General features: G+C 54.3%; 3 protein-coding genes across 3 annotated transcripts; 1 reads left to right on the top strand and 2 right to left on the bottom strand.

The window, feature by feature from the left end:
- Positions 1 to 321: 321 nt before the first annotated feature.
- NCS57_00286400 (uncharacterized protein) lies at positions 322 to 1,047 on the bottom strand (the record flags this gene model as incomplete). The annotated part of the gene is made up of 1 exon (XM_053052882.1): positions 322 to 1,047. One exon carries the CDS (start codon positions 1,045 to 1,047, stop codon positions 322 to 324), a length of 726 nt encoding a protein of 241 aa, XP_052918128.1.
- An 8,761-nt stretch (positions 1,048 to 9,808) lies between these two features.
- NCS57_00286300 (DUF1752 domain-containing protein) lies at positions 9,809 to 11,548 on the bottom strand (the record flags this gene model as incomplete). The annotated part of the gene is made up of 2 exons (XM_053052881.1): positions 9,809 to 11,391; positions 11,440 to 11,548. 2 exons carry the CDS (start codon positions 11,546 to 11,548, stop codon positions 9,809 to 9,811), a joined length of 1,692 nt encoding a protein of 563 aa, XP_052918127.1.
- Positions 11,549 to 15,061: 3,513 nt separating this feature from the next.
- NCS57_00286200 (ATP-dependent 6-phosphofructokinase) lies at positions 15,062 to 18,406 on the top strand (the record flags this gene model as incomplete). Its single annotated transcript, XM_053052880.1, has 5 exons — positions 15,062 to 15,070; positions 15,680 to 15,736; positions 15,801 to 16,667; positions 16,725 to 17,195; positions 17,240 to 18,406. The coding sequence occupies 5 exons, from the start codon at positions 15,062 to 15,064 to the stop codon at positions 18,404 to 18,406; spliced, it is 2,571 nt and encodes an 856-aa protein (XP_052918126.1).
- Positions 18,407 to 21,329: the final 2,923 nt, after the last annotated feature.

Below are 21,329 nucleotides of genomic sequence, written 5' to 3'. Positions count from 1 at the left end.
TTCACACTGGGAATAGGGGCTTGTCCTAGTCTTCTATACGACAACTTCAGAGTGGGAGGGCAAATTGACCTTCAAATTCCTTGTACATTACATGATGTGTGACATCAAATCTCCCAACTTGGCCATTTCTCTGCCTTCTCCCAATCCCTTCATATTCTCACACATTTAAAAACCACATCTCGCTTTCGCTCGCTCCGCCAAGTCCTGACGCTGTACCATGCCATGCCCTTATTCTTCCAAAGCTCAGCACATGGGCGCCTTTTCTAGGTTTCCTTGCCATACTCTTGAGAAACTCCAGAGAAGAAAGCCGAAGTCGGTAGATCACTGAGTTCTGAATTGACTGTGAGCACCTCCTCTTCCTCCCCTCTTCGAGGGCGTTGGGGTATGGGCTGGAGGTCCCCACGAATCCGTCCTGGCCCGCTTGAAGCCAGGAGTCTGGGCCTGTCCGTTGCTTGCCTCCAGGTCCTGCTTGAGCTGTTCAATCTCGCTGTTGAGGTTCTTCTCACGGGTCTTGGAAAGCCCGAGTTCCGCCTTAATCTTGTCCACGTTCACGTTGGCCAGCCTCTCTCGCTCCCTCGCCGCGTCGAGGGTTTTCTTGAGCAATTGAACCTGCGTGGCCGTCTCCTTCTCGCGCGTCTGGGCGTTCTCAAAGTCGGACTTCCACTTCTCTAGCTGGGCGGTAAGAGTCTTTTCGTGCTGCTGAGTGGCCTCGAGGTCGGTCTTGACCTTTTGAAGCTGGGTCGTAAGGCGCTGCTCTCGCTGCTGCGAAGTCTGAAGGAGAGAGGTTTTGGCCTCCAGAAGCTGAGAAAGAAGCTCTAGCTCCCGTTGATTCTTGGCCTGGATCTCCTCCTTTGCACCCTTGAGCTCATCGGCAAGATCTTTCTCGCGCTGCGAAGGGGTCTCGGCGGAGAAGGGGGGTCTGAAGGGGTTGTTCGTCGTCATCTTGAGCACAGGGGCGGACGAGTCGCGAAGGCGGTGCAGATGAGAATCGGGGAGGAGTCTGTTTGTGCAGATGCAGAAAAACAACAAATACGCGTGATGGAACATTTTGAGTGAAGGCTTGTGTGCCTGAGCTGTTTGTTATGTAAACAAAGAGCCTTAGGTAAACTTAGGGTGCATCATCCTAAGGATTTCTGAATAGCTTCATAGACGAGGCCGTGAAACACTGTCACCAATAGCGGCCCACCAGGCAGCGCTTTTGTGCTTGTCGATAGCTGCGAAGTGAGACTGACAGCATCAATGATAGTATGCAACTTGTTCTCTTGTTCAACTCGCAACTACAGCTCATCTTCTCAATCACTCAGTAACCCCTTGCACCGAGTTAGAACCATGCCTTCAAGTCCGTATCAGCAACTCCCACGACTACCTCCAACCTGCGCACTTCTCGTCGTCGCTCTTCACACTGTTCCTTTTGATTACTCTCCCAAATCCTCCTCAAATCGCTGGTCAGTCCTAACACGCGTTGCGACTTGATCCGACTCGGCAGCCCCGTCAACTTGGCAGGCCCATCAGCTTTCATGTGTTCAGAGCTAGATGCCACATTGTTGAGACGATTGTCGACGCTCCCGAAGCTTTGAGGCTCAAGTGTAACTGCCATGGTCATCAATTACGTGGCATATACAGACCTAGCCATGATGTAATTGACGCTGGCAGGCTTTCAATACGGAAGTTTCAGCGCCACTTTACCGTCTATTAGTCTTATTGGATTAATCGATAATTTCTTTACGCTTTAAAACCAACTACAGCAACCGGGTTTCCAAGAAATGGGCAGCTGAGACACGAAATGGGTTGCAGCAGCTTGGCAATCAGTGAGAACGGGGGTGTTCCATCTACACCCACCCTTCTCAAAAGACATTGCCGTGTAAGTCTTCATAGCCTCCTAGTCTGACCAAGATCAACTCAAAATCTTCTTACCTGGGAACCTAGACAGTTCATCTGGATGATGCTGACGTCTGAAACCGGCATCACGTGGCGGCCAGAGACAACTCCTGCCGTCAACTCCTCGGCTGCCACTCGGCCCTTCATCAACATCCATCTCATCCTTGGTTGTCAACATCACCCCCTCCCTCGAGACGGGCCGCGGATCGATCCTTCACATGGGCAGACGCAGACGCAGACGCCAGGGACAACGTTTCAACGCACCCTCCCTCTTGCTCCCCAGGATCGCGGATCCGACACTCGATTCACCCGCAGCAGTGAGATGGCCAGGTTCAGGCTTCTCCGCATCACAAGGCCTCCTCCTCTGCCATCACATGTTGGGATTCCGACCGAATCTAGAAGCTGGACTCGGCGGTCCGTCCAGTTGCGGCCCTCTGATCCGATCAGGGTCCTTTGACACGGCTCTGTTTCTCCGTCGGGTGACCCCCAGGACTCTTCCCCGGACAGGGGTCCTGCTGTCGCCCAGAACCGCCCGTCTGGGACATTGGGGAATCGGACGAATTTGGGGGTGGGTGCTACCCCAGGCCAAGAGTCCAACATTCGACAGAATATGACGTGTTAAGAACAGTGATCAAGAGGCTGACCACAGTTGGTCATAGCTGGTCATAGCTGGCCATAGCATGATGCCAGGTCTTATGCCACCAGCTGCAGTTCCCGTGCCTGATAAACCTGGGGTAAATGGGTCGATGTCTGGGGTTGGCTGCTCAGGCAAGGGGGGCGCAGTCAAAACAAACTGGTGATGGAAACACCAACTACACGATGGTCAGTTGTCTCTGTAGGTTGGGCTGCAACTAGGCACAGCTGTCCATCAGAGACGCCCGTTTAGAGACGGACTGATTGTTGCAGGCATCCACCAGAAGAGAATCGATGTCTCGTTGTTACGGCCCGGCTCACGCAACCATCCAGTATCCCTATGATGCGGTTTGATCTCATGCCAAGTACATACGACCACAGCCTTTAGACAGCTCGGGATCCCGTCCGCTCTCCCATCGATAAACTGAAGAGCGCCCGAGTAGTAGTCAGGTCGGTGACGACTGGCGAATGCCGGGTGTTGTATGTTTCTTTTTGTCTTTTTACTGATCGTTGACAACTCGAGTCGGTTTACACTCTACACCTATGTATGAATACGGAATTCAAAGAATACCAAGCTCAGCACTAAGATAGACTCTTGATCAGGATCTGGTTGGCCGGGCCGTCCTCAACTACCGACGTGAAGATGTTTCGGCAAAACCGCACGGAAAAGGCAACAACAGAAAGTCAGTTGCTCGTGTCTGCGGGGAATCTTCCACGTGGCGTTCAAGGACGGTACCTGGGATACCGCGAGAGTCATGAAAAGGGACATTGCTCGTGGTTCAGCGCTAAATAGAGAGTTTGGACAAGGTTGCCCGAACGAGTTGCCGTCGGCCAGCTCGCCGGGGCCAGAATAGGCAGGATTTGACGCACCACCAAGCTTTGGAGCGGGCGAAGGAGATTCAAAGGAAATGACCATGGACGTCAGCCACAACAAACCAGTTTCACCTGAGTCGTTTGTCGACTTGATGAAGCTCTCCAGTCGGTGATGCCGCCGGGAGGCTGTTGGGGGTATTGCAGTTGGTATCCGCATGTCCACAGAGGCGCCGAACATTGCAATGCTTCCCGGACCGACAGCCTTTGCCTCCTCGTGGTGCCCCGAGACACAGGCCTCCCGTGAGCCCTACTGCAATCGCAGCCACGCGGATTTCACGTGTTGGAACGTTGGGAGAAACTAACAAAGCATAGCGCGAAACCGTGGGCAAAGACTCGGCTCCAATCAACACCGAGCGTGTCGCATGCCGTGGGACTCGGTTCGCAATTGTACCGACACGGACCGACAAGGAATTACCAGGGTCCAAGCGAGAGCGACCGAGCAGGGCCGCAGAGTGGCCGGGAACACTCACGGAGATGACTGATGCGATTGACGTGAGTGATTGTTATCAGCGGAGACGTTGGAATGGATCTGATCTGGGTCGGCGGGGTTTCGACATGTCGCGGGCTTAATCTGTCTGGGTTCTTCAAGGGCCAGCGGGTCTGATGAATAACAGTTTTGCTGCCCAACAGCGGTTCCTCTTGGAAGAATTTGAGTTTGCAAGGCTGATTGATTTGATTTGATTTGATTGCAGGGGAGATATTTCTGAGATGGAGGTGACAAGTCTTTCTCCACCTGATCAGAAAAGATTGGTTGTTGGTCGAGATAAAACATTTAATGATTTATCTCTCGGAAATATTTTAATTTCCTTGCCAGGAAGTACCGCACGGCGACGGCTCGACCGAAAGTGGCATCCATTTCTCATGGCGGACCGACATGGGCAACAAAATATCGCGCTTTCTACACTTGATGGTTGTCTAGCTCAAGTTTCCCCCTCAACGACAACAAACAATTACGTACCGCACTTGACGCAGACACAAGACCACGCGTGATCATCAAGAATTGGCAGAGTGTGAGTTGCTGCCCCACGTGCGGGAGAAGACTTCTAGAAGGTCAGCATCTGGCGTGTGGTGATTGGCCGGGTTGGAGGTGCACACCACCAGCGAGATTTGGTGTGTGCCCCCAACTTTGAAGAGAAGAGATCAGGTGTACCTTGGTACCTACGTCGCTCCGACAGCGGCGGCGAAAAGAACTCAACGGAGTCGGAGATGGGGTGGTGACTATTTCCACAATAGTTGATCATCGCAACACTAGAAACAACAGACGGCAGAAAAGACACGAGAACAGCCATAACCGCAACACCACAAGACGGTCTCGTCATGTCGTCAGTCGAAACAACGCATTCCGCCCGCAATAGCACAGGGCGTCCTCTCATTGCACGCTCGGCCCAGGCGCGTGATGCGCTGCCCTGCGCTGCGCTGCGGATCCGGGGATTGGCGACGAATTGGGAAATTCCGGGGGTGGTTGCGCGACACACAAGAAACCCCGGATTATGACGTAGCCACTCGACACTCGACCCCGGATCTCGATGTCGAGCCTCGATTGACGGCCCAAAGGCGATTCATGGATATCAAAGAGACATCAAGACGTCAAGAACTAGTTATGACGATTGACAGGCAATCTTGCAGCCCGCTGTGACGTTGGTTTTTGATCAACTGCCGGATGCAGCGTGTTTGAAGGCTTCTCGTGGCCCATTTCTCTCGCATCAAAAAACAATGTCGACGAGGTGATGCCTATTCGGGCAACTGTCAGTCACGTCGATACCACCTTGACCGTTTGGACGACGGTTGTCGTGACGTTACGGTGGCAGATGTCAAATTGACAGCTAACGAAGCAAGCCACGGACATGGGGAACCTTGACCAAAGGCATCGTAACAATGTCGGGATGTTTCCATGGGCCTTGCACGGCATCTTTCCGTTAATTAACCCGTGCAGCAACATAACATCGCGTCGTCAGCAAAAAGAGGCTGCTCCGGGCCATCTTCGTCGTCTTGTTTCCGCAGCTCCGTAACTTGCTCGTCTTCTTCCCGTGGACGCGGTTCCGCGAGGCGCTTGACCCCAGCATCAACCCCGGCCGGGGGACGGTTCCGGTAGCTCCAGAGCTTATTCAACGCGAACAAGAGACCAGGTTTTTTGCAATATTTTAATTTATCTTGAATATTCTAATTAATTCGATTTTATCACCAGGCACGGAATGCAGACGCGCGGGAGAAATGGGGACCTCTTTCCAACCCTGAGTCTAAACGCGCGACTCATGCAGGCGATGTCATAGCCAAGGCCACGAGGAATTCCTCAAGGCCAAAGCTTCTTTTTCTTACTCGGCCAGCCTGGGCTGAAAAGGTTGATCAGGTCACAGGGCCCGCAGCCTCGCGGCCACCCTCTGATGTCAGCTATGCTGGCGGCTCTAGATCTGTCTCCATTCCGTCGATGCCCCCAAGGGGACGAGTGACTTGGGGCCTGTAGATCTGTGACGGCTTTGGGGGTTTGAGGGATGGTTGAGTGCATCTTAGTCAAAAACTACACCAGACGTGAAGATTTTTCCAGTTCTGTCTGTCTGTACCCGTGCTCAGGGACCAGGTGTCATGAACGAAGCGGTGAAAGATGGACGGTTGCACCACATGGATGCTGGAGATATCGCGCAGACGTCAAAGACGGTCAAGGCTTTTCGGTTTGGGGATGCGTATGCATTGCCGCAGCTGCCATGGGGAAAAAAGAATACGCAGTAGTTTAGACCCTGGTTGCATTTTGCTGGCCTTCTCTCGGGGACCTTTCTCTTCTGCACACCCTCCCTCCGGAAATCTCGCTGGCCAGCGCAGGTCTGCGGCCATTAACCCCAGATTTCCGAAAGCGGGCGGACCCCGAACCTCGGTGTTGTACAGGCGGAGACGCGGAGAACAGTCCGGAGGCCCCACTCCGCCGACGAGTTGAACGGACAAGTTCCGACATGACCCGAGGTATACATGTATACTTGGGAAAGCAAAGCGCATGAGAATGAATAAGCTGGGTAGGGATTCGGGGACCGGACCGTAGCGGTAGAGTCCCAAGGGACGAGCGGATAGTGACGGGAGGGCGTCACGTCACGTAATGGTTGAGAGTCGGTCAGTTGGTCTAGAAATCGGAAAGTCTAGGCTTGAAGCTCTTGCATATTTCGAGACTCATGACTTTCAGAATTTCCAACAGCTCTCATGGGGTTCGGGTTCCACTCAAGGAAGAGGCAAAGGCAAATCACAAGGGGAACAATAGTTGGATGCAATGCAGGGACCTTTCTCCGAAAAGCCCGATCGGTAATTGCGCGCGTGTGATTTGGAGGCTTTTGTTTATTCCCGAATTGCCTCTGAGTCTTCAGTCACCCCAAGAAACTCCATCAATTAATGACTCCTGTGGGCTCTTCTGCCTTGCCTTAGTAAGAAATCATGCCGGCAAAAGACTTTTTCCTCATTCACCGCCCGAACGCCGGCCGAACATGTCCCTCGATTTAGCCGGCGGTGCTGCTGCGTCTTTTTAGCCGCTAGCCGCACGAGAGAGAAGAGGCTCTGAGTCAGAAAAGGCAGAGAGAGAAAAAACGCCACAATGAAGAAAAAAGAGAAGCAATGAACCCCCAAGCCACAGAGAGACTCACACCCCCCCTCTCTCTCTCTCTTCCCTCGGTTTAGCGTCGTTTTCTCGATCCGAACCACACCAAGCAGGCAGGGAAAAATAATAAAAAGCAAAACCGGGGAGCTTCGGCAGGGCAAAAAAAAGCTTGTGGCTTCCCCCCCCTCTCAAATGACGCGCCGTGTGACCTGTGGTTTTTATTTTGCCTCAGCGGAGACAAGACAGAGCTCACGCGGATGGATTTTTGAGATGAGGGGGAGCGATTATCAATGATGGAGCCCGTGTGTTTCCACAAAGAGGAGAATTGCAAGTCAAAGCTTCTGGGTACAAATTGAAAAATGATTTCTGAGAGGCGCAGTTGACGCTCTCAATTCTATAGGGCCTTCAAGGTCTGAGCTCAGGCACATACTTCTCACTCACACACACACACCGACTGAGCATGGCTTCCCCGGAAAATCCAGAACGGGAGAGGCGTCGTTGTCTCTTCTGCCTCGTCCGTACCCACCCCAGTCACAGGCGTGTTAAGTTTTTGGAAAATGTGATGTGCACAGTCAGGAGTGCATAAAAAGGAGGCACGGCTACGGACACGGCACAATTGAACTCCAGCTCACTGGGTTCATCATGTCTTTCAATTCGCCGTGAACCAGAATTGAAAGCCGTGGCTAAAAAGGTGTTCGGCCCCAGAATGAGGACAGACAAGGGGTGTGTCCGCCTTTGTGTGACATGAGGAAGAAAAATCTGCCACCCCCTCGTGCTCACTGCGGCTCCGCAATCTTGGGGTCTGAGTTTCTCTTCCACAATTCCCATCTTCGAGACCCAGTAGAAGACGCCGCAATGGTCAAGAGTAGTCCCGAGTCTGAGCTTTTGGATGGGAGGAGTCATTGAATTGGGCTCAATTGCTCAATGAGCTTCCCCTCATTGCTGATTTTTAAAAGAGTCAATTCTTCAGCTAGGATACGAGATGGCACGTTGAGGTTGCCTCTCAGAATCATCATACATACAATTTCATATGCTAATGTAGGTTGACCATCATCATATGCCAAAACTTGATCAACCACGTCTGGGATGCTCACCCGTGGCTTGCCTGCAACCCAAAAGCTTTCACCCCGTTAATTAACCCGGGCCCCAGTAATCCAAATCCCAGGTCCCGGGGAAAGGAAAAGAAAAAGAAAAAGAAAAAGCAATCCTAGGCAGAAAAGGACACACACACACCCCTACAAGATCCTCCCGCAGACACGGAAGTGTTTTTTTTTACTTCTTGAGATCAAGGGGGAGAAAACACGCACGCACGCTTTTTGCAAGTTCAACTTTTTAGCGTTACCGGTGGTTGGGCTCGGGTTTCATAACCGAGGGGAACCTAGACAAGGACCGACTCTTGTCTTTCAGCTCTAGTCTAGCATCGCCGTCAGCTTTTGGTGCTGTTGCTTTCCCGCGCACGGGTTCTCATTCGGGATAGCAGCAGCCTCTGGGCCGAGTCTGAAAGGGCTTAGCAGGAGAATGGGAACTCTTCTCAATCCCCAACAAAGATTGGGGATGGATTGCGTGCGTGTTATTGTTGTTGACCGCTTGTGAAAGATGGGGAGGAGGCCCCCAATGTCAATGTCAATCTTGACATGTGAAGCTGAACGGTAGTAAACAGCATTGCATTGCATGCATTACATGCATTGGATCTCACCCTCATTTCCATCACTTTTTTGTTGTTCCGTCTGGCATGTGCTTGCAAGTCACGGGCTCAGCAAGGCCTGCGCTCTGCCACACCACCACCCCCCCAAGACCGAGAACTGTGGCCCTCCCTGTTGGTTCACGGTCGTTTTCAGCTCCAAAACTTCAGAGCCAAACACCAAAGGGACACCTGAATGACCCAGATGCACGTCATCCATCAATTCGTGTTCTGTCCAGGTACCAGAACCTCTCAGGAACCTGTCTGCAGCTCACAACTTGGCATTCCAATCATGACACTCGACTTGCATGTCACCAGCTGGTACTTGAAATGATCTTGAATGTGAAATTTTCATCATGTTTTTAAACAAAGCTCTTTTCATAGACAATTCGCCCTTTTTTACGAGTTTTTTTGACTACTCGTTTTTTTGTTTTCTTTTTGCCTTGCCATGGATCAACTCTCATCCTTGGCCAAGGCCAGTCTCTCCCTTCCCCTCCACTTTTGTTTTCGCCTCGCCTCGCCTCGTCTCGTCTCGCGCTCGTCAGAAAAAAAAACATGACTGTACTGTGACTGTATTCGTGGCCCATGCTCCCGTCCAAACTCAGGTACCGTGCCTCGTCTCCTCGCGTAGGTAGTAATAGTCGTAATAATGGTGGTGTCCTCAGGTTGCCCTTGTCCGTCCCGTCTTTCCTTGCCGAAACTAGAGTACACACACGCCCTGACCTGACCTGAGCCTGATTGATCATTGATCAATAAATCAATCAATCGATTGAGTGAATTGAATGAATGCCCCGAAACAAGACCCAAATCCCGCGCGAAATCCGGGCCAATCCAGGCCGTGACAAACAAAGAAGCGAGTCCATGGTATCATAACGTTATCAACAACGCCGCCAGCCATGAGTGCAGAAATGAAAATGATCAACACAAATTTTGACTCGAGTTTTCCGAGTCCGCTAAATGTCCTTGTAAAAACAACCAATGCGTGCTGCCAATTGCAGCAAAACAAACGCTCAATGATGATGTGATGCCTCTCGTGCGCCGCCCAATGTACATGATGGCAATCCTGCCAGGTGATGCATGCTCCTTGCTTGCATCCGGTATGGTATTCGTTGCAGTAGGTAGTGGGGTATAGCTGTTTGTTGATGGTATGCGTGATATGGGTATCGAATCATTCACCACCCCTTGGAGTGGTATCCGTCGCTGGCCTCCTTGGAAAAGTATTGGTTCCAGCTGCTCGCGTTCACGTCCTCGCTCTTCTTCATGCATGGCTTCTCAGGGTACTGCTTGAGGTTGGCCACATCGTGTGATGTGTGCCTTCGCTTGAGGACCGCGTTGGCCGTCGACGACTTTTGTTGTCGCTCCCAGAGGAGATGACGGCGCAGAGACTCGGTCAGTTCAGTGGCAAGCATGTTGCGGCGCGTTGTCCGAGGCGACAGGGCAGCCTGTGCCTGGACATGGCTGGGACCAGCCATGATGGGCTGAGCATTAGATCGGGGCACCTCATGGATAGGCTTGAGGCCAGGTCCGCGCATGCCCTTCATCATAAGAGGGGCCTCGTCAGAGTCGTTAGGAGAGGCGCCCAGTGAAGGCCCATTGGCCATGCGAGATCGAGGAATGGCAGATGTGGATTGCGACGCGTGGTTACCCAGAGTGCGCGCGCGATCGTTCTGAGCGAGCATGAGAGTAATGAGAGATCGGCGTGATGTCAAGTTAGGCTTGGAGTCGACTCGCTGGAAGAACTTGTCGTCCATGCTAGACTTGTTGCTCTCCTCCATAGAGTCCTCCCAGTCCGACGAGTCCTCGTCATCATCGATGGCGCTCTCGTCAATGTAGTCGGTGTCTGAATCCACGGCGGCCTCGTCGTCAATGGTTCGGGTCATGACATTGTTGCTGAAGGAGGTCTGCTTCTTGCGGGGCGACAGCAGCGAGCTGGGTCGCGACGAAGCTAGTGCGCTCTTCAGAGAGCCATCCTCTTCAGATGAGCCTCCAATCTGGAACATGGGCTTCTTGATGATGGGGATGACGGGTTTGCCGTTGCCCAGGCTCTGGTCCTGCTCGCTGGATGAACAAGAGCCACCGAGCGCAAACCGCGCGGGCTTCTTAGACTGCACAGGCTTGGCGGCAGGCGACGAGGTGGGCTCGGGGATCGCGTCTGATGAGGACTGGGCGGTGATGGCAATGGTTCGGGGAATCGGCATCTGGGAAGGCGAGAAGCCACGGACGACGGTGGTACGGGAAAGGCTCTGAGGCGAGGACTGGGCTGAGGCCTCGGACACCTCGGTGGTCGACTTGGCAGGTGATTGCGACTCGGTCGTGGTAGATCCAGAGCGCTCAAAGGGTAGGGGCGCGGGTAGTGAGTCTTTTGAGACGGGGGCGATCTGGGGAGGAGCAGAAAGAGGACCCTTATCCTTGACGATGGACACAATGATCTTCTCAAAGTCATCAGAGCTGATGTGACGCTCGCGCTTGCTCCGTGTGCTGGTGCACGAGTCCTGTCGTCGTACGCGAGGGCGAGCGATCTCGAGAGGTGCAGACACGGAGGTGAAGTCGACGGCCTCCTCATCTACAAGGGACTCGACGCTGCCAGAGAGTTGGGGAAGATCGGGTATCCGTGTCTCGGAGGGAATGTTCTGGGGAAGGGTCTGTGTGGTCTTTTCCTCGCTGTCGACAACAAAGGTTTCTCGCTGCCATAGGCGCCAGCTAAGGTTCTCGAGTCTTCGGCCTTGCTCAACTGAGTCTGCGCACCGAGAGAAGACTGACTTGTCAGCATTCACCAGTGAGCCACGTCTTGGGTGTAACTTACCCGTCCACATGCTGTAGAGGTTGGCGGGATTGCCAGTGTCGACCTTGTGAATGACGTTTGCATCCACAGTCAAGACGTGTGTATCCAGTCGATAAGGCATGATGGGCATAACCTGTCGATTACTCGACGGGGTGATGCTAGGTGTCGGTGTAGTAGATGTCGGGATAGAGTCGAAGCGCAATCGAATGCAGTTGAGAGAATTCGCAGAGTTCGTCGGCGTTATTAATCGTGACTGAGGCCGACAATGCGCCAGAGTGTTGGTGGAGTTGGAGTTCGGTGGTGATGGAGTCGCGTTCGACAAGGTCAATTCTGGTGCTGGTGGCGGTAGGGAGAGTTGTCGAGAAGGATGCTGGGGTTCATGAGGATCCTCGAGTAGACATGCAGAGGCGATTGCTGGCTGGTGCAGGATCGTCAACTTTACGGCTCAAGTTCAGTACAGCGTAGTTGGTGTATGTGTATGTGGAGGAGGACGACAGAGTCCGGGGGGGATCAAACATAGATATTCTTGTTTGGGTTGTGTGCGAACTTGGGAAGCAAGACGGATGGGGGAAGGGAGTCGCGGTGTGTGCTTTGTGTAAATGGAGCGCACGAGGACCGGGGGGGTGTGAGTGGGAGCCACAGGGGGTCGAGGTACGTACCGCACGGGGTGTGCGACAGAAGAGGGTGGGCCAAGGCCACGGCTCAGGTTGAAGTCTCTCAGTACAAGTCGGAGGTACCGCGGCGGAGGAACTTCTCGGTGCCTTGAGGAAAAATCTACTGGGCAGGTGCCAGTGGGCGCTGGAGTGCGCTGGAAGAGGAGGAGCGAGTCGGGTGGGGTGGGGGTCCGTAGAATAAGAAAAGAGGAGTGTGGGCAGTCGGATTGAGGCGGTAGCAGGTGCAGAGCGGTGCAGTACAGTGGGGGGTGAGGTGGCGGAACAGGCGTCGCTCATCCGTACCTCTGGCTCTCTGAGCAGCCAGCCAGAAGACCCGCGATTTCCAGGGAGAGCGAGGGCCTGTGCCGGCGACACAGCGCACAAGGACAGGGCTTCTGCCAGGGGGAGAGCACGGAGCACAGCGAGCACAGCACGCACGGGTGGAGGTGGCAGAGAGGGGGAGGCGAAAAGTCAGCCTGCTGACCAGTTCCACGGGGCCTTGCCTGAAGAGGCACTTGTCCCTCTCCTTGTGCTCAAGCGGCCCCAAGGTGGAGCTCAAACGGGTTTAGATCATCTGGGATCCGCTAAGCTCCAAAGGGCTGCTTCAGAGTTGCCTCTTCGGGCAGTAACCTTGAAGCCTCGGGCGGCTGCATGCCCTTTTTAGCGTCCGTTTTCACTCCCGAGACCGCATCCATCCTCCTTCCGTCACCCGAAAGCGGAAACCGTTCTGTTCTTCCCTCCCTCTCGGAGTCCCCTTGAATTGCCATGCACTCTTCCCGATGGAGCTGCGCTATGGAAGATGCCGATGCGTTCCTCTGGTCCGTTTGGAATCTCGAACGTGGACGTGGCCGCTGGCTCGTCACGAGGCTACTCGTTCGCCCATTTCCCCTCAAACGGTTCCGTCGCGAGCAGAGCACATCCCTGACCGTCAGAGCCTCGAACGTCGCGCGAATCGGGCAGCTGAGAGCCCAGATGCTCCCAGAACTGAGGGCGACCCTGAATTTGCCAGGGCAAGCCCACGCCAAAAGACCCCCACACACCTACCGGGACTCTTGTTCACAGTTCCCCGAGGCTGGGCTCGCGGATGAGTGGCCCGCTGGCCGTCCAGCACCTACTCATCAGAGACCTCTGAGGCCCCATCGCGAGTCACGTTGGTCACGCATTCTGGGGCAATCTCGCCTCGCCTTGTTCTGGCCCGCGACGACCAACCCTCGTGATATTGACGCGCGGGTGTTGTACCGATGGAGCGACTTCGGGATTGAAAGACTAGAGGATGACCTGCGGAGTTGGCATGGCACATGAGATACCCCTTTGAACCAGAGAAGGACCCTGAGTCTGAGTCCGAATGGCATTGGACTCTATCCGACCTTGTCTCGTCACTTCTCAGTCTTTCTCACGGCTTCAATTGGCCCGCTCTAGGCCAGGCTCCCGCCGGTACTGGCGAATTGATGCAACAATCAAAGGGAAGCCCGGGATTGGAAATGTGACGTTGATTCTCGACCAAGCAGCAGCCCTGGAGGAGCAAAAGCCCAAGAGGATCCATTGACTCCAATCCCAATCCAATGGCCCTGACCGACCCGCCAGGTGACCCCGTGATGGTGACGAGCCCCAGGTTTCGCCGTCCGTCATCCGCAGCACACTGCACCTCGCCTCCGCAACCTGCCATGGGCCTTCCAGTGACCTCTCCTGGATTACGCCGGCGACTCGACAATGGAAGCACAGGCGGGTGATGACTGATGACAGCGTCGCTGCGCCTGACCCCGGAACTTCTCCCGATGGGACCGAGTCGAGTCGAGTCGAGTGTTGAGAGGGATGCCGTCAAGCTGTAACCATCCGTTCGTCCTCCGGTCAGGCAGACGTCGCCTCCTGTCTGCCGCGCTGAGACGCCCGAGATCATGGGATGCCATGATCACGGATGTATACCGAGCACATCAGCCCAGAAGCCGTTGCGGAATCCCAATGATTCTCCGAGCCTTGGGTGACGGACGGTGCCTGGGGTAGGTCACCTGGGAACTCTACGCCACCGTCTACGGCTTGACTTGACAGAAGAGCTGTAAAAGCCTTGACGCCTGGCAGGCCTGAGGCCCGGTGAGGCCTCTGTCGTCATGCTCAGGGGCGCTTCTCCCAGGGTCCTGGCGGCTCAGCGCTTCAGGGCTGGGTCAGCAGACGCGCTCTATCGTCACATCAGCCATGCCATCCATCCCATCTCACGACGCTTGCCAGCGCATAAAACTGTCTCTCCAGCCGCATGACTGATTCACCTTTGGACCTTTTTTTTTCTTCTTTGCTTTGCCCGGGCTGCAAGTCGTGACCCCGGGGTCGTACGGTTGCGCAGCGATCTTCGCAGCTTGTCTCGGCCGCTGCTCGACCATCAAGTTTCCTCAGTGACTCGTCAGTTTTCAATGCGCCGACGCGCTGGGTAGCCTTGGGCATTTGCATCATTGCCTTGCCTTGCTTTGCTCCAGCTCTGCCGCTGGCGGGACGCTATGGGCTTCCCCGGCGCCACGATCGCGCGCTAGGCGTTGCCTTGGATCGTTTCTGTTGTTTGCTGCATGTTTTTCATGTTTTTTGCCTGTCAAAACTGGTTCAGTCTGAGGCCCGCGACATTGAGGCTTGCGACATGCCGTGAGGCGGGTGGCGTGTCTTGACATTTGTACGGTGAAATGAGCCATCCATGGCTCGTCAGTGATGAATTGGCCCCTGGCTAGTACAGAACTCGCTACAGACCAGCCCAGGGCGCATCTCGATCGTTTCTCCCGCCGGGTGGTCTTAATAATCGCCCTGCATCGTGAGATCTCGCTACTACCACTACCGTTGTTCTCTCCCTTGGGCCCCACGAACTGCTGCATGCCAACGACGGCAGACCGGGATGGGATTTGAATGTTGACCCAGGCCATGTCGGCAGTTGACTCGAGAGTCGAGCTTTTACATCGACATTCGAGTCTACGAGACGATGACTACATAAGCTGATGAACCCCAGAGCAATAATCATGCCCGAGGTAATGCGCACATCTATCCTCAGGCCCGGTTTGGCCAGTCAGCGACTGAGGCTTTGACGTCTCGGCAGACGTCTGTCCCACTGTCCAGTGCCCTGGCCGGCTTGTCTACATCCAGTACCTCCGGAACGTGGGTTCTTGTTGAGCCGGTGCGGTGGGCAGAGAGAGTTTTCCGGATGAGGTATTATTGTCGACAGCACGGCAGCTTCACTTGTGCGATACCTAGCGAAGAGGGAGGGGCTGAGAGGGCAGGGCAAGATAAAACCACCGAGACTAGAACGTCTAGAGCACAGCACAAAACGAAGGTGAGGTGAGCGTGCTAATAATTGACCTTACGAATCGTAACATATCCCACCAGAAGAGCTCACCTTGGTGCCAACACTTGTCCCCCGCGCGGGCCGATAAGCGATAAGAGCTCTTTTTCCCCTCTTTTATTGGGTCCGTTGGACCTCTCACACCTCTCGTCTCGGTCAGTCGGGCGGTCTTGCTTGGCTCCCTTGCCCTCGCTCCTGACCTGCGTCACCACGACAAGGTTGGCTTTGGCTCGTGAAGCTGGCGCCATAATAATTTCCCCCCTTCACGGAATCTGGTGAGACGACATCGTCCGTTGAGTTTGCTGGCTGTGCTCTGCTGCTGCTCTGTTCTCTTCTCCTATTTTACCACTTACATGTAAGCTTCACGCTCTTGCCGGATCATGTACTGGTACTGAATGTCTTCTCTTTCTTATCTACAGCTCTTCGCCTGGCCCCTCCATTCTCTTACTGGGCCCATCTTCGACATCCTCAACAAGCTCTGGCAAAGCATTCCTATACCTTATCATCTTTTGTCCGACCGACCGATACCTGCCTCGTCCTTCAACGTCCTTTCCGCCATCGCCGAATCCAAGATGGCTCCCAAAAAGAAGATTGCTGTCATGACCTCGGGAGGTGACTCTCCCGGCATGAACGCTGCCGTCCGCGCCGTCGTGCGCATGACGCTTCACATGAACTGCGATGCCTTCTGTGTCTATGAGGGATACGAAGGCCTGGTGCAGGGCGGCGACTTTATCCGGCAGATGCAGTGGAACGACGTTCGAGGCTGGCTCTCTGAGGGTGGTACTCTGATCGGTACTGCCCGGTGTATGGCTTTCTACGAGCGTCCCGGTCGCTTGACGGCCGCCAAGAACATGGTTCTCGCTGGCATTGACGCTCTGATCATCTGCGGAGGTGACGGCTCCCTGACTGGTGCCGACAAGTTCCGCGCCGAGTGGCCTTCTCTGCTGGAGGAGCTTGTCCAGGATGGCCAGTTGACGGCCAGCCAGGTCGAGCCATACCAGCACCTCAACATTGTTGGTCTTGTTGGATCCATCGACAATGATCTTACTGGAACTGATGCTACAATTGGCTGCTACTCGGCTCTCGCACGCATCTGCGAGATGGTTGACTACATCGAGGCCACAGCTTCCTCGCATTCGCGCGCCTTCGTTATCGAGGTCATGGGACGGCATTGCGGCTGGCTGGCCCTCATGGCCGGTGTCGCAACTGGTGCCGACTTTGTTTTTATCCCCGAGAGACCTAGAGAGCATGACTGGCAAGAGGACATGAAGTTGGTGGTTCAAAGGGTGAGTGCCTGACTGACATCATATGATGTCCATGATGATGGCGCTAACGACTTACAGCACCGGAGCCTCGGAAAGCGCAAGACGATTGTCATTGTCGCCGAGGGTGCTCGCGACAAGGATGGCACCAAAATCACTGCCGAGGAAATCAAGGACCTTCTCGCCGACAAGAGCGAGGGTGGTCTTGCTCTTGATACCCGTATCACCACTCTTGGACATGTCCAGCGAGGTGGAACTGCTGTCGCCTATGATCGAATGTTGGCTACCCTACAGGGTGTCGAGGCCGTCAAGGCGGTTCTCGATGCGACCCCCGAGACGGAGACGCCCTTCATCGCTATCAACGAAAACAAGATTGTCCGCAAGCCTTTGATGAAGGCTGTTGCTGAGACCAAGGAGCTTGCCAAGGCTGTCGACGCCAAGGACTTTGAGAAGGCCATGTCTCTTCGAGATGCCGAATTCTACGATCAGTGGAACTCTTACATGCTGACCACCAATGTCATGGTGGATGACCAGAAGCTGCCTGAGAAGGACGTAAGTTTGATTATTCCTCTATGAAATTTATGCTGACCGAATAGCGCATGAGAATTGGCTTCATCAACGTCGGTGCCCCTGCTGGTGGCATGAATGCTGCTGTGCGTGCCGCTGTTGCATACTGTATCTCCCGAGGCCATGAGCCCATGGCCATTCACAACGGTTTCGCCGGTTTTTCCAGGCATCACGGCGACAAGCCCTTTGGATCCGTCCGTCCCTTTGACTGGCTCGAGGTTGACGGCTGGGCCAGCAAGGGTGGTTCCGAGATTGGCACGAACCGAGAGCTTCCCAATGAGTCTGGCATGGAACTGATCGCCAACCTGATCGAGGACTACCACTTTGATGCCCTGTTCATCGTCGGTGGTTTCGAGGCCTTCCACTCCATCTCTCAGATGCGCAAGGCCAGAGACACGTACCCCTCGCTCTGCATCCCCATGACTCTGCTTCCCGCCACCATCTCCAACAACGTTCCTGGAACCGAGTACTCGCTTGGCTCTGACACTTGCCTCAATGAGCTCGTCAACTACTGCGACAAGATCAAGCAGTCAGCTTCTGCCACTCGTCGCCGTGTGTTTGTCATCGAGACTCAGGGAGGTCGCTCTGGTTACATTGCTACCCTGAGCGGCCTGGATGTTGGTGCTTCCGCCGTCTACATCCCTGAGGAGGGTGTCAGTCTTGAAATGCTCAACTCAGATGTCAACCACCTCAAGGAAGTGTTCAAGAAGGACAAGGGCCAGTCCCGTGCCGGACGTCTGATCCTGGTTAACGAGAAGGCCAGCAAGGTCTACAACGCCAAGCTCATTGCAGACATTATCCGTGAGGAGGCTCACGACCGATTCGAAAGCCGAGAGAGCATCCCTGGTCACGTCCAGCAGGGTGGTGTTCCCTCGCCCATGGACCGCTGCCGAGCCGTCCGCCTGGCCATCAAGTGCATCCAGCACCTCGAGGGCTTTGGCCGCAACGCTCACAACCACGTTAAGAAGGATCCTCGGAGCACGACTGTGATCGGCATCCAAGGGTCGGAGGTTGTGTTTACGGAGATGAAGGAGCTGGAGGAGACTGGCACCGACTGGCCGAACCGAAGACCCAAGGTCGCCCACTGGATAGGATTATCCGAGGTGGTCAACATGTTGGCGGGCCGGCCTGAGTACCCGACCCCGGAGAAGAGTCTGACAGGGCTGATCGCCAAGGACACGAAGCGTGGTCTGTAAAGCTGTGATACTGGTCGGGCGTTATGATAGTATTGCTTAGTTGGCCTTTATGGCCTCACATTGTCGCTCCTACATGTTTAATGCTAGCACAGTAGTGAATCGTTTAGTTTTTGGAGTCTTTTGGTCAAGGGTATTGAACTTGGTGTATTATAGTTCCCTCAGCTGCGTCATTCGCTTTGGGCGTCTGCTTCGTCGTCGGTCATGTCAGACGTATCCAGGATAGGTAGTCTTGCGTTTCTCCTAGTGAGTAATAGCACTCCAGTGATACTATTATAGGCGAGTGGGAAATCGCAAAGTGCCGTCAGTGCAGTCGTTAGAAGCCAGTCACTCAGAGAAGACTCAACCGAGGTCACGGACACAGGGAGATACCCCCAACAGTACGACGACAGCTCCAAGTCTCGAGGCATGAGACATTTATGAGATGGAGAAACATCAATATCGCTCTATTACTCAGCCTTGAACTTATCTCTCTCTTAGCTTGCTTCATGGGCAGGCCCTGGCAATGGTGAGTGCTGGTTGTGGTGTTGGGTAGTGAGATCGCCAAGTGCGCGATGCCCAAACTGGGGTCACGATAGTGCTTTCGGCATCACAATAAGGTAGCGGGTTGCGGGCAAGCGACAGGAAGCTATGGATCAGGCATCGCTGTGCCAATATTGCCACAATTTTCTCCTCGTATGATCAGCCAGTTAGTTCCAGGACCGCAGCCTGAATACTCAGACGGCGGGCGGCACTTTCAACACCACTCGAAGCCTTGCACCGAAGCAGAGGACATAGATAGAATCAAACATTCCGGGCGAATGTCTTATGCAAAGCTCCCCAAATTGGCCATATAGTGTGTTGCTACGGCAGCCACTTCTGCTGTTCGCATCGCGAAAACCCTAACCTGCAGGCCTGTGATGCTTCATATCTGCAGACAGCCTCGTCGTATGTACTTGGGTCCACCTCTGGACACGTCACTCTAGCTTAGCTTTTATTGCATGTGCAGAAGTGAAAGTGAACTTGATCGATAGCCAGCGGTTCTCGTCTGTGAGGGGGGGTTCGATGGCACATTCTACGATGGCTTTGCACAATGCTGCAGTCATACCGTTTTGAACTTGTTGTCAGAGTCTCGAAGGACCCTTAGATCTCGAGATGCACACGCCCATGGGGTTGTCTACCGGGCAAAGTGCATGGCAACATGATACTAGGCCCAATGCTCCCCAGCCCTTGGGCCGCCTCAATATTGATATTCTAGAAGCCTCATTCTGTCAACCACTCGTATAGGGTACCTGCATGGACCCGTGCAACTGTTGGAGACGGACGAAATAAGCATCCACATGGTTCACAGGTTAGAACCGAACCTCAGCGCAGATCAGAGTAGATCCCAAGCCCAGGCTTAAGCCCAAGGGTCGTCTATGGCCATCTCCACGTTCACGTGTAGGGTAGAAGCTGAGGAACTGACAGGAACACGGCGGCACAGATCCTTCCCTATGATCCTTGGCATGAAGCTTGACTGAAACGAAGCTTCCTTGTAAATTCATTGCATCCTTGTTTCTTCCAATTCCACTTGACATTCATCTTTCGGAAGCATGTGTGCGGCGAAGCGGGAGAAGAATCTAGATCAATTGTGCCCTGTTGCCCTTGTTTTTTTTACCTTGCGCCTGTCCAAGTACCGAAGCCTGTGCGGGCGGCCAAGCCGCAGCATGTGATGGATGACGATGGAACCATGGAAGAGACCAAAAAAAAGGTACCAGCAGGATTGACAAGGCATTGACAGCTAACGAGGCTTACGAATGAGCAGACGCAAAAGCCTCATCGGGCTCTGGAGTGGCTACCAAGGCGGCGGTCAGGCTTCTTTGATGGCAGCGACATCCCCGTCCGCCTCCGTCTTGTGGGCTCCAGACGATACCCAACAAGCAAGCGGATCAGAGCTTCTTTCAGCGAGTCCAGCTCTTCCCGGTCGATGACGACGATCCCTGTTTGGAGATTCAGTGCCAATGCCCGACACCGACAGGTCGTACTCCATCGCCGATCCTGACCGGCAATGATTTGCATGCAACGGCTTCTGTGAGCACTCGCATCCTCTACCAGAAATACATTGTCAGCTTGTTATCATCCGGACCTTTTCTCTCGAGTTCACCGAAGTCGCGCCTCGACTTGACGGGTGATTCGCTGGCACTGGGCGATGTGGCGCCCGGCAGGGGGTGTTTCTGAGCCCTGCTCCCGGATTCCATCCAGCACCAAAGGGCCAAGGACCAAGACCAAGCAGGACCAAGGGCCAAAAGCCGGGGAGGCTGTGTGAGCTCCTGCACTATTGCGTCACTACAACTCCACTCCACAGCCGGGTCTTGACCTTGTTGTAAGAAACGAGCTCTCGTGGGGATTTGGTTTTGGCAGCTGGGATCAGAATCTGGTTCGAGAAAGGGAATTTCCAGTCCAGTCCATAGAGACGGACAGACAGGGAAGGCATCGGGAGAGCAACAGACGCCAGGGGCTCTCGGCAACGCCCTTTGGGCAGACACGAGAGAAAAAAAGGTTGAGGCAGAGTCAAACTCGTCAGGCTGGCAGGTCTCATGTCCTTCCCGGCTGCGCAACTGACGACGGTCTGACCCTCCATCACGACGGTTCGCGTGGGCAAAGGTGCCGGCTCATTGGGCCGCCATGGCATCCTCGTTGGTGATGGGTCGCAAATAGGGCATTTTGGGGTCGTAGAGTAGGCAACCTGGCTTGGCTTGGTCTGGCCTGTCTTGCAAGTTCCATCCAGGGCTGCGTGTAGAAAGAAGATGGATGGCATCGAGCCTTTGTCGCTTTTGGCGCCAACAAAACCCTCTTCGACGCCCTCGTTCAGTCTGACTCGATCTCATCTGGTCTCTTGGATCTCAACACCACTCGACATCTATTCGACAACCAAGACAGAGATCATCCTTCTTAGGCTTCCCTTCCC

Source organism: Fusarium keratoplasticum, chromosome 2 (assembly GCF_025433545.1).
Source record: "Fusarium keratoplasticum isolate Fu6.1 chromosome 2, whole genome shotgun sequence".
Lineage (NCBI taxonomy): Eukaryota > Fungi > Ascomycota > Sordariomycetes > Hypocreales > Nectriaceae > Fusarium > Fusarium keratoplasticum.
This window is presented reverse-complemented; position numbering and strand designations above follow the sequence as displayed.